The sequence below is a fragment of the Spea bombifrons genome, chromosome 4 (assembly GCF_027358695.1).
Source record: "Spea bombifrons isolate aSpeBom1 chromosome 4, aSpeBom1.2.pri, whole genome shotgun sequence".
Classification (NCBI taxonomy): domain Eukaryota; kingdom Metazoa; phylum Chordata; class Amphibia; order Anura; family Pelobatidae; genus Spea; species Spea bombifrons.
The window spans coordinates 53,262,556-53,276,123 of record NC_071090.1 but is presented as its reverse complement, the minus strand read 5'-3'; the positions used below and the strand labels follow the sequence as shown (position 1 = coordinate 53,276,123).

Genomic DNA, 13,568 nt, shown 5'->3' with positions numbered 1-13,568 from the left:
TACGCAATACGCGTATACAACTTCCGGTGCCGGTACTTCCGCTGAGTGCCGGCACCGGGAGTTGTATACACGATGTGCATAGATGTTCCCCTCCGGCCCCGTAAGACACCCGGGAGTCTACTCTGGTAAGTCGGGGGGGAGGACAGAGTGGCAGCATATCTCGGGGGAGGGGGTCAGAGTGGCAGCATATCTCGGGGGGGGTCAGAGTGGCAGCATATCTCGGGGGGGTCAGAGTGGCAGCATATCTCGGGGGGGGGTCAGAGTGGCAGCATATCTCTGGGGGGAGAGGACAGAGTGGCAGCATATCTCGGGGGGGAGGACAGAGTGGCAGCATATCTCGGGGGGGGAGAGGACAGAGTGGCAGCATGTTTTTTTGGTGCTTTTTTAAAGAAAAAAACTTTTTCTTTAAAAAAGCACCAAACTTTTAGGGTGCGGCCTATATACGGGGGCGGCCTATATCCGAGCCAATACGGTATATATATATTTCGTATTGGCACGAATATAGGCCGCACTCCCCCCCCACTTTAGGTCTTTAAAATGGGGGTGCAGCCTATATTCGAGGTTTCATTTATCCCTGCTACAGGTAAGCAGCAGGATGTTAGGATCCAGATCCCCCACAGCGCTGCAGGGGACCTGGATCATCCTTTCCAGCAGCCGTGGACGTCTGCGCGATGCCGTTGCCGATACTTCTGCCGGGGCTTCTATGACGGAGAAGCACTGTCACACACTGGGTAAGCAGGTTAGCGAGGGGCCTCGGTGCAGGGATAGCGTTGTCTGTTTGTACACTGCGATTCATGGTGCAAGGTAGACAGGCACACAGCAGACAGAAGTGCGGGACTGGAACTGGCAAGGCTGATGAGGAAATAGAAGCCCACCGGCAGGGCACACGACTGGAAGCTCACTGGCAGAGCACAGGACTGGACATGCTGCTGGAAGCCCTCAGGCTGGGCACATGACAGGAATCCCACTCGCAGGGCACACGACAAGAAGCCCACTCGCAGGGCACGTGACAAGAAGCCCACTCGCAGAGCTGAAGGCAGGAGCAATACAGAATCATGTACAAAAGGAACAGGACCAGGGCAAAACGGTCCTATTACTACAATGCCAAGGCCCCGTTTGCAGGAAGCTACAGCCCTTTATACTGCAGGGCAGCAGGTAACGAGGCCAGGTGACAACAATAGGAGGAGAGCAGAAACATAGGCAGAGCGGCCACTAGAGGCTGAAATAGGAACAGTCCAAAAACCTGAATGCACAATACAGGAGCCAGGAAACCAGGGCAGAATGTCACAAGCACCAGTGGAAGTGCCGCCAGAGGAGGTTGTCTACGCGTACCACACAGACGTTATATATATATATATATATATATATATATATATATATATATATATATATGTGCGTGTATAGAAGTATATTTCCTCATTTTTTTCAAAGAGTAATCATGGGTTGCTTGGCATTTCAAAATAACTAAATAATGTTGTATGCATTTTAGCGAATTTGACTTTTGCCAGACATTGTTGTGTTGAGGAATTCACTAACGCAGCATGAATGCTTTATGTGTCTCACACTTGAAAAGGGAGAAGGCTCTGTCTTCATATTCCAAACTGAAAAAATAAACATGATTGTGGGAACAACTCCCTGTGAGGGGTTTTGTGAGGCATAACCAGTTGAAACGCCTGAAAAAATGTGTGTGGTTTTGATATCCACCCTTTCGTTCTAGAAAACAAAATAACAGAACTTGAACATAGCAAAAGAATATATTTCTGCAAAATCTGTCCTAAGAGTCAAGTTAAAAACTGAATAATATTTATATTAAAATATCCACTTACCGCATTACAAAAATCGTTTTGGGGGGTTCAACACTGCTCAGTGTTTTTCTAAAAAAGTACTTTAGGTTAAAGCAAAAAAAAAAAGGGATAACTTTTTCCAGACTATGAAACTTTGTTTCATTTTGAACAATTGCACATTGGAATGTAAAATGTCAAATTGTTGTCACACGCTGCTGACACAGCGATTGCAGCCGAGGTCATGATCGATGAGGGTATGAGAGAACTGAACGTCTTACTGACTGCAGTTCTTATAGAGCATTTAATTCATATTAACCGGAATGAGCTATTACATAAATATTTTCTGATTCCACATTTAAAAGGTGATGTTGACCCTTACTGACAGGGGAGAGTCCAGTCAAAATCTTCCAGCAATCTTATTCTGTAGGCAAGAACAGTCTTCATGGTCAAGTGACAGCAGAATGGATTTATTCAAATAACAGGGATAGGGACGTTTAGGATAATGAAGGGAGAATCGGTTATAATGGTGCAAGGGAGGTAGAATGAGCAGCAGGGGTAAGGCATCGATAGAGGGAGCAGAAGAAGTAGTGAAGTTAATCATCAACAATCAAATCGTGCCCAGACTGGCCATCAGACACACCAGGCAAATAGACAGTTGGCTAATGCCCTCCAGTGTACCTCTATTGCCATTCTTGCTTCCAATGCCACCTTAAATGTCAGGCTGCCTGATGTATACACATACCTGCATGCTGCAAATGCTTAATGGTGTGGTGTGCAGGCCATGTATCCAGAAGGTTCCTGCACACATGTAATTTATTGGCTGACGATCTCAAAGACTAAGGGCCAGTTTTTAATGTAGGCCAGGACTGATTTTATTCCCTAGCCTGTTCTTTATTCAAATTATAATTTTGTTTTCTATTACTCCATTTCATCTTTCAAAAGTGTAACAATGTAACAAACCACTAAAGACCAACCTAACTGTAATGTAACGGTACATTTTGTAAAAAAACAAAATAAAATAAAACCTCACAATGCTTCTTATTTTATTTTATTATCTTTTTTAAGCCTCATAGCGATTATTGTTATATAACCAAAGCTGAGTGTGGTGAAATCTTTATTAAGATTCCAAACTAGTTTAGGCATTCTTTCAGAAAATGCATGAAAAGACACCTGAACAAGCATGTCCCTCACGGGCATCCTTAATATCTATTACAAAGATCTTTTTTTTGTGCTCTTAGACTGAAGAACCAGTCTGAAAGTTTTCTCAGTTGAATGGCGGTATGCTATATTGATAGACATAACAATAATAATAATTAATGAAAATGACAGTTTATTTGATATGAGCCTTTAGTCACGTTTAATGATATCACTTAAAAAATCACAGTGGATTGTAATTGGATGACTTTGCATTAGACAATACGCATGCCCGCGTTACAGTACACTATAAAATGTGTCACTGCGGCTCCAGTAGCCATAGCAAACATACTGTAAGAATCAGAATTATGTCAGCCTATAATAATGTTTTGTGCTATGCAGTAAATAAAACATGACAGTGAGTAAGCCTAACCATATGACTAGGTGTGGCTTTCCATTAGTGCTTCAAGTGTTGAGTAATTTGAGTAACGTTAATTATTGTGTGTCATAGGAAACTGGGTACAATGTTGCTAAATACATATTCTTCTAGTTTGGTTTGGCAGTTAAAAAATGCTTGCAGAGTTTATTTGCTGTAAAGCAGTAAAAAAAAAATGGCTGTGAAGATTTTTAGTGTAAAGGAAAACGCCAACGATCATATTCACTTTACTTCATACGATACAGTGTCTTGAGAAAAGTATTTACCCCCATGGCATTTTTCCTATTTTTTTGCATTACAACCTGGAATTAAAATGGATTTGTTGGGGGTTTGTATCATTTGATTTAAACATCCCTACAACTTTGAATATGCAAAATATTTTTTATTGTGACACAAACAAGAAATAAGAAAACGTTCACTATTCACCCCCCAAGTCAATACTGCAAGACTCGTGGGGTGTGTCTATATGAGCAAAACTCCTCCCACTCTGCAGGTGTACAGCAATTTTTAAGTCATACCACAGATTCTCAATTGGATTGAGAGGTCTGGGCTTTGACTAGGTAATTCCATGACATTTTACTTTTTCCCCTTAAACCACTTGAGTCTTGCTTTAGCAGTATGCTTATGGTCATTGTCCTGCTGGAAGGTGAACTTCCATCCCAGTCTCAAATCTCTGGAAGATTGAACCAGGTTTTTCTCAAGAATTTCCATTTATTTAGTGACATCCATCATTCCTTCAATCCTGAACAGTTTCCGAGTCCCTGCCAATGAAAAACATCCCCACAGCATGAAGCTGACACCACCATGCTTCACTGTTGGGATGGTATTCTCTGGGTGATGAGAGGGGATGGGTATGCTCCAGACATAGCATTTTCCTTGATGGCCAAAAAGCTCAATTTAAATTTCATCTGATCAGAGCACCTTCTTCCATATGTTTGGGGAGTCTCTCACATGCCTCTTTCAGCAATGGCTTTTTTTCTGGCCACTCTTTTGTAAAGCCCAGCTCTGTGGAGTGTATGGCTTAAAGTGGTCCAATGGGCAGATACTCCAATCTCCACTGTGGAACTTTCCTGCTAATTCATGAGCTATTATTGGTCTTTTTGTTGACTCTAATTAATGCCCTCCTTGCCTGGTCCTTGAGTTTTGGTGGGAGGTCCTCTCTTGACAGGTTTGTTGTGGTGCCGTATTATTTTAATTTCTTAATAATGAATTTAATGGGGCTCTGTGGGATGTTCAACGTTTTAGATATTACCCCTTGCTCAGTGGTGTTGCAGACTATTGGGCCTTTCGGAACAGGTGTGTATATATATATATATATATATATATATATATATATATACTGAGATCATGTGACAGATCATGTGACACTTAGATTGCATACAGGTGGACTTTATTATGTGACCTCTGAAGGTAATTGGTTGCACCAGATCTTATTTTAGTGCTTCATAGCAAAGGGGGTGAATACATATGCAAGCACCATTTCATATATTGAATTTTTTGAAATAAGCTGTTTTCTTCATTTCACTTCACCAATTGGACTATTTTGTGTATGTTCATTACATGGAATCCAAATAAAAGTTGGATTTGGCAAACACTCTAAGGAGAGCCATGAGTGGAAAATGCTTCCACTGATGTCAATGGGAACCCTTTCCTGCCACTGATTAGCTGCTTCAAGCAACCAATGGCATGGCAACTTATACCACCAAGGGGGTGGGGGGCTGCAGAGACTTCCTGAGGTTTTTTGCATGTTATTTGAATGCATATTAAACTTTTATGTGCATTTATTGGTCTCCCGAGAACACTTCATTCTTCAGTGAGCATCACCATGTATTTAAAACAACTAAGGAAATAAACTGGTAATATCAATACCAATCAAACAAATGCGCATGGCGTCCTCACTGCAAAAACTGAATCACTGTAGATTTTGTTTGCTCTGTTTGTTTGGAAACACTGAGTCACAAAGACGCTAAGGTAGCTAATATCATCCTGAATACTTCTGTGCAGCCGCAGTTAGCATGATGGGAATTTTGTTTTGATTAAATGTGTTCCAAAACTAAACTTAGTTTCACTGTAAACAAATTAGTAAAATGTTTCTAAATAAAACCTAGACTTATATCAAGAAAATCTGCAATACACCATAAAATTTCAAACAGAGCCCGGCATCAAATTTTATTATCTTTCTCAGAAGTACACATTTGCTTCTTAGTCAACACATATGGTGATCATGAGTGAGCTATACATCTGCAAGGATTGGCAATCTGTGTTTCCATTGTAGCTGTCTGTTAACACTCATATGACGGTTGATGACAATCTCTGTACATGTACATGGTCAGATGCCAGAGTATCTACCATTCCGATTCTTGTCCATATAACCAAGTGTAATAAAGGGACACTATAATGTCCCAGACAGCCTCACCAAAAACAGAATGCATACTAAAAGTAAAGATTAAAAAAAGTAAAGCACCTTTTATTAATTTAGGGAAGACTGAAGCTACCTCCTCTGCTTTCTTTACTGCACTGGAGCTGTACAGTTGTATTTAATTCTATTTGTATTTCACATATGACAGGTTACTTTTAAATACCCATAAGCACAAAATGCCATCACCTGATGTTGGTGGATCCCAAAGAATACTATCAGCTCTATAAGTAAACGAACCCTGAGTAGGCAAAATGTTTAATTTCCAGAGACAATCTACTTATAGGCAGTGTATACAATGTTTACTTTACAACTGAAGTAGATGAAAGGGTGCAAGCCTAATGTTATATTTAACTTTTAATTGAATAGTAAATAGACACAGTAAGTTATAGAATATTCTACAACCACGTAGCCATGTCATAAAGAATCAAATGCTAATATAAAAGGGTTGGACTGAATACGGCTTAGAAATAACTTTACCGGATTACTAGTAAATTACTAGTAAATGTGCAGAGGATTGCGTACAAGTGATGTCTCTTCATTTTGCACTTAATCCCATAATTGTGTACAAATACAGCCCAATATGGTTTGATATTTTGATATCTAAATATTTTTGAACCCAAGCAATGACAGTCTTGTGGTTTTGCTACTGAAAAACTTGCCAAATCCGGCAATGCTCTCTAACAATGCATGAACACAACAAATTCTTCATTATAAAATAATATATATTTGTCGGACACAATGATGTGATCAAATTAACTAAGGTGGAATTCATCACGTGATTTTTCTCCTGTTCAGAACTACAGATATTTTACAATTGATGTTACATTATTAGTATAATAAAGCAGTTTTATTAAACAACTTTAAGTGAATATATTATATTTATCTGCGTTACAGGGCTGCCCTCCCATTCTCTGTCACACTTTTGGTCTCTGCAGGTCTGAAAGAGTAGAGTACTGGGATGTGACTTCATATGACCATGAGTGTGAAAGAGAAGCAGCTGTACTCTTAAATCCAGGGCCCAAATACTGTTTTTGCTCGATTATAAGATAAGGTGTTTTTCAAGAGCAAATGCTCTACGTGATGCGTAAATTTGCCCCTAGGGCATGGCACTGGTTATCAACTAATTATATTCAACAGTTTATTTTACATTTGCCGTTAAGTTTGCTTTAAAAAATCTGTTATAAACGTTACTGAGCTCTTCTAGTTGAAAACAATGTGATGATATACTGTCAATTCGTTGCTTACCCAAGTCTGTCTTTTTATAGAGATAATACTTATTTGTAATGTCTCACCCATAATTCTAGCATGGCAGGATTTACACTAGTAAATAAATATGTACAGATTGCTTAAAAAAAGGTAATTTACTGCTTAGTAATGTGTTGATAATATGACTGCCATGTTGCTGCTAAATTATTCGACAATAATTATCTTTAAAAAAAATGTATTTTACGTGGAAAGAAAAAACACATTTCAGCTTCACAGCCATTCTTAAACATCTGGCATTCTAGTACTTTAATCAGCAACTAGAAAAGCCAAGACATTAATTCATGACTTCATACCGTACCTCTGCCGCACCAGAGGGGCCTTCCAAACTGAGGTTTAATTGCAATCTCAGTACTGACTTGCCATATAGCGGCATAGTTTAACAATGTATCCCATTGTGCCACAGATTTATGTAACATATTCTCTGCCAATATGTGTTGAGTATCTCACAGCGAGTTTTAGTTCACTTTTTTCAGTGAGTGGGCCTCAGTTTGCAGGCCCTGTTGCTGAACAGAAATGTTAGAGCTACACAGAAATGTAATATGCAAGACAATATTGCTCTCTTAGTCGGCCTTTGGCAGATATCAAACCGCTGACAGCTTTTTATATGACAGCTTATCTAGAAAATAAGATAAGGAGTTATACGGAGATAATACATTGCCAAACATGTCCAACAAAATGCCTGTGTTTACTTTAATATGTATTTTATATCATATTAAAATAAACCACTTCTCATTAGCTGCAGCTCCAAACTGATGTGCACTGCACTCTCTGTGGTCTCTTTTTCTAGCCACTGTTGGCTGCCTGAATCATTGGCAGAAAAGCCCTTCATTGGAGCCAATGGAGCGGTTCCTACTCATCCACACAAGGGTCTCAGTAGACCCTTTGGAACTCTAATTTGAGCCTATGCTACACCTGGATGGGGAGAGTACAGCGTGCATGTGACTGCACATTTGCAGAAAGCACTTCAATTGACAGTAAAGAGACACTACAGCCATCATATGCACTAGTTTTAGTAGTGTTGCAGAATTCCAAGTATCCTTTTCAGATGAAAGCTCAAATCAGGTTAGGCTCAAGGTCTTTAAGCATCCTAGGCAAACTATGTCTCCAGTTCACCCCAACCACATATTCCTCTGCTCAGTGCCTTGCCTTGGAATGAGAGACTTTTAACCAATCAGAGACGCTCTAAAGTCCACTCACCAGAGGAGATATTAAAGGGGCAGTTTAACGTCCCATGGAGCAATTGCAAAGAATACTGCATATTGAACTCCCTTAGTACTTTAGTATGCATTGAAACAGTAAAAAAAAATTACTAACCTGAGAATCTGCAGCTACAGAGCTGCAGCTCCCCACCCTCTCTGTGGTCTGACAATTCTCGCAGAAAGCGATCCAACTGAAATCAATGGGAGAGTGTTCTTACACCCCTCTAATGTTCCCTGAACCAGCACTGGAGCTCATTGGCTTTAGATGGGAACAGAGAAATTCATGCATTTGTAAGGGGGAACATGAAGAAAAATTAAAGCGATGACATGGCTATCATATGCATTACATTTGATAGCAATATGGGGTAAAGAAAAAGTCACTGTACAAGTAGTCAGGGAAGGCAGGTTACAGCAGAGTCTCGAGGCATCAGGGCATACCTCCAGCTGAGCAGCTTAATTCTGGACAGACAGAATCATTGTAATTTCAAAAGTACAATGTGTTGCCTGAGATTTCTAACTTAATAAAAAACAATCTCGTGGTCTTACAAAATAAGTAAATATTATTTTTAAAGTTAAGAAGCTTTATGAAACGTGACTCAACAATTTTCCAGATTTACCTTTTTAAGCAAATTAGCCAGATCATTAAGTTCCTGCTATTTGTACGCATTGGACCATTCCTTCTTGCACTTTCATGACAGACAGATTAATCGTTAGATCTTTTACCTTTTTTTTTTTTTTTTTTTTTTACAGAGATGCTACCATTTTTCCTTGTCTTCTGTCTTAAAATCTCAAACTATATACTCCAAATTGAAGCATCCATATAAAAGCATAATTCAGGAAACATGATAAATATTCATAAAGAATCTCTTACGTTAACACCATGATATGTGTTAATATTTCTTTAAATACATAGAGGCAGGTGATATGCCTGATCATAGGTTGGAACATTGGCCTTACAACAACATACCCTAATTCATCATAGAACTTCCAAACCCACACCTAAATACCAGCAGGACTCTACTTCTGGATACATGGGTCCTTGTTTGCTTCCTTTAAGATACACATGAAGACCCAGAGTCCAAACACATGATGTTTTTTAGCCATGCTGCCCACAACCTCCTCTTCTGATGACCCAGACCTTGACAGGCAGTGGCCTGAAGCCCGCACCAGCTTGCCCAAGTTGAGCCACAATTAGCTATCAAAAGAATAGGTAAAAGTACTGATAAATAAAATAACAACAATAATACAAACACTGAACGCTACTGTGCTAGCTGCAATATTTCAATAATAAGCAATAGACGAATGCTGGACACAGAACACTGGATGAAGAATGTGCTCATGGCCGCCATTTTAACTACACTAAGAGGAAGAAAATCTCGCCATTTTAATTCAACTTCTTCTACGGGTTTATTTCTTGTTTCCATGGCAACCCGGACGGATGAATGGGATTTACGAAAACATTGTAACATTGGATGAATTTCGGCAAATACGAAGAGGACGACGGACAAAGTTCGTTGAATAAGAAGAATTTTTTCCCCCTGAAAATGAACACGAAAACGAACACAAACCTTCCACCGGCACCCAAGTCTAGCAAGTAGTATATAGATGTTTTAGCCACAGCTGATGACAGTCCAGCATTTTTCACCTAACCGGGCTTTGCAGATGAGTTAAGGTGAAATGAATCATTTCATCTCACCAACTATGTAATATAAATGGAAAGTTCTCAAGCAAGAACAGCTGATTTGGTTCTGTGTAATGCATAACTAAGTCGCTGACAGAATATAAGTAGAAGACAAAATATAGAAGAGAATCTAAAACCCGAGACTACGTTTTTGGTTTCTCACAGGCCTAGTCAATAAGATACAATGAGCAATGGGTCAATACTTGGATCAGTTAAATCTTTGTGACAATTCCTAAGATTACGCAAATAACAGATGTTCATCTGATCATTTATACCATGTATAGCTGTCAATATAATCTAAAATTATTATAATTGTTTTTATAAACCACTATCATATTCCGTAGCGATGTACAATGTTTTTGTGACAGCCTAATTATGTCACACCATAAAGAGCCTTGACTTCTCCGCTGTGACGCAATGACCAAGTGGTTATAGCACAGCTTGCATTCTTTATAGGGGCTAATGATTCATACGACACCAATGCTGACTTTTATGGACAGGATCCGATGTACAAATAAACTTTACAATGCCACAAGGAATCATGCCACAAGGATGAACATTGTTAAAAAAAAACTGTATGGCAACTGAAGGCACGCTATGATTTCTTCTGACAACTTTAAGAGTCAATGATCCACACTAGTACCATTTTGATATGGCCAGCTATACTAGCGTTTACCTTGCATAAAGTAAAGTTACTAAAGTTATTAGATGGGCGATCCAATTATATTTCGAGTGGTCAAAATTCAAATCTACAGCTGGAAATTCTTGATGGCTGTGATCATACCAGATGCGGCACTGAGAGGGCAACCTCTATGTTTTTGCCTTTTTTACACCATGCACATGATTGTGACCACCATTTCCTTTTGAATGCAAGTTCTTGTGGTCAAAGTCCTCCTCTCCATGGTGCTTACGATGTACAATGTTTCATATGCACTGCAGTTAAAAACGATACTCGTATTTGATAAATAAATAAATAAAATGCCAGCAGCTAAAACAAACATCGCATAAACAGACAGGATGTGCAAGGAGAAAAACTATTTCTGACACTCACCCTGAGGGGGTGATATCAACAGGCTGCCTTCAGATGCTGCCTCTTCTTGCTCAGGCCCTCCAGGCCCAGGAGGAAAAGTTTCTCCCACTTGGGACATCTGCCAGGTCTCTCAGCAAAAACACACAAATGTAACCAAATATTAACCTGGGCCAGGTTCTAGAAAAGAAGAAGAAACAGAGTATATATAAATAAAAATAAATAAATGATATATTGATCACATATATATAAAATGTGCATCCTCTACATACATAGTAATTCATTTACCCAAACAGAAGCCCTGACATTCTCAGAATATTAATCATAGAAGGAGGAAGGAGGCTCTGGTGCGTGTGCTTACTTTACAAATCTTCCTTTCAGTGAAGAGTCTATAACCCTTTACGTGCCAGGGAAGATGAGCCAATGCATTTCTAAGCCTTCTTTTTTGGGGGATCTGATGGGTTAGGAGCTGCTCGTCTGCAATGCCTGCAGCAAGGAAGAGGTTAAATGAGCCGCTGGTACTAGTTAGCTGGCTGTGGCTGCCACCGGTTGCGCTGCGCCCACGGGGCGCGTGGGGTCTGCTAGGGGGTCCCTGCACCTCTGCACGCAGGGAAGAGACAGCAGCTCCCCGCTCCCATCCCGGTCCCGTTAGGGAACCTGACATGCCGTGACATTTGGACACGACGTTAAAGGGAAAGTTGATGCCGTTTAAGTATACTTTCTGTACTTTACCTTGCCCAGAAGAAACTTTTTTTTTTCTTTTCTCTTTCACTCACTCTTCTCTCTGGTTTTCAATCGTTCTTTTCATCATTTCCGGAGGCTCCAATCATCCCACTTTGGCAGACAGCCGACCGCCCTAAAAAACAGACAAAGGAGGAGGCTTCTGGGGGGGTGCCGCCTCCTCCTGGTCCTTGAGTCAAAACTTTAACGTAAGAGATGCGGATCTAGCAACAGCGGGGGAAAAAAAAAAGTTATCACCGCGGTCACAGTACCGGGAAAACGGGAAGTGGCTGAGTGCATTGCCTCTGCACAGCGGGGAGCATACCGACACACTGCCGGAGCTTGCACAGCGCTCGGGATTCTAACAGTAGCCTGACTGTTTGATACATCGTGTATCACTGCCTGGCATCGCTCCACACCCAAAGCCGCCTGTCCTTACTCAGGAGGCCCGGGACTATGAAGCGTGCATTGTGCACGGTGTGAGTTATATGTGTATTAGTCACACACGATCACATACACGTCCTGCTGGTTTTTCTTTGTGTATGTACCTATATTTCTATATATTAAGTACTTCTACAGCTTCCACTATAATAAAGGTGAAGTACAGTAAGTACATAGACCTTATAATCTGAGTAAAACGAGACTGAATACATTAGAAAAGGGGGTATCTGCCCCATAGAGCTTACACTTTAAAAGTCTTATACTTTTATTATTATTTATTGATTTATATAGCATCACCATGTACAATACGACGCTGTCAGAATGAAACATGTGAAAGCGGGATAAGTTTAATATTTTGGGATGCTTCAGAATATTTTGAAGTTTATCATGATGTCACTCTAATGCAGAATGCAGGGATACAACTAATGACTAGATCTAATAGATCTGCCTGGTCACGTTGCTGGGTATAGAGCCAGTCATTTTATTCTGATTTTATATACTTGATATTTTATATAACTCTTAATATCACATACTCCTCTGGTCCAAATAAAAAAAAAGTTTTAACAAGAGCCATGTGAATGCACACGTATGTATGTATGTATTCGCGCCTACCTACTCTCTTTCAAAATATGATTCTGTTAAATATTAAATATTATAGATGTAAACAAAACATAAGGTCGCAGTGAGCTCATTCTGTATGTTATTTGTTAAGTATTGTTTGTAAAAACAAATTAGAGCTTTGCTTACTATTTTGTCTGGCTGTTCTTGTAAGCAAAAAGGGGTTAATGCACATAAGTAATAAATACATGCTTTACTGCTTGCCCAGTTCATCTGAAGATAACAGAATGTATACTCACAGATGGTCTGATGGAGGTCTACCCTCTACAGATAGGATCTTTGCAGGAATCTTCTATGTTGTTTTAAAAGACATACGAAACTCCTGTTCCGAGCTCCCCCGAAAACTGGATCTGTTCTTCTGTGTATTACATTGCCTGGCGTGTCCAAACATTTGATTTTAGGGCAATGTATGCATTACAGTGGTTCTCCCTGCTTTGTAATTCTATTTCCAGCATAATTCAGCTCAAGGAAAACTATAGCTTAGTTTCCAAATACGCTTCTGGACAGTTTGCAGCCATTTCCAGAACTCTTTTCTTAAACTTTACAGTCACACGCACTCACTCACACATACCATCACACGCCATCTAGTGCCTAGCAGATTATATATAAAACGTAAAAAAAAAAAAATCGGTGGGATAATACACGGCAAGAAGCGACAACTTATGACGTGTGGGTTGATAATATTTATAGGAAAAGTAGTAAAATTCATTCATTATTAATATACATCTAGCACAGTCAGTATACTTGGTCGTGAAAAGAAACTGTCAGTACGTGAAACCAGTTTTTCAAGTACTGTTTTACATTAGATACAATCTTCGGTGAAAAATGTGTGTGTTGTGTGTG

General features: G+C 39.8%; 1 protein-coding gene across 6 annotated transcripts in view; it reads right to left on the bottom strand.

Moving 5' to 3' along the window:
• MDFIC (MyoD family inhibitor domain containing) overlaps positions 1–13,303 on the bottom strand; it is a 41,025-nt gene extending 27,722 nt beyond the window's left edge. For 2 of the 6 annotated variants that reach the window (XR_008353987.1, XM_053463008.1), the window contains exons 1-3: positions 12,965–13,303; positions 11,679–11,890; positions 10,971–11,126 (exon numbers count right to left, since the gene is read on the bottom strand). Coding sequence is in view for 1 of the 6 variants with exons in the window: in XM_053463008.1 (XP_053318983.1) it covers positions 10,971–11,067 (97 nt within the window). In the remaining 5 variants the exon portion in view is untranslated. The remainder of the gene's footprint in view (positions 1–10,970; positions 11,127–11,678; positions 11,891–12,964) is intronic. The other 4 variants (XR_008353989.1, XR_008353988.1, XR_008353990.1 and 1 more) reach the window with 4 other exon arrangements.
• Positions 13,304–13,568: the final 265 nt, after the last annotated feature.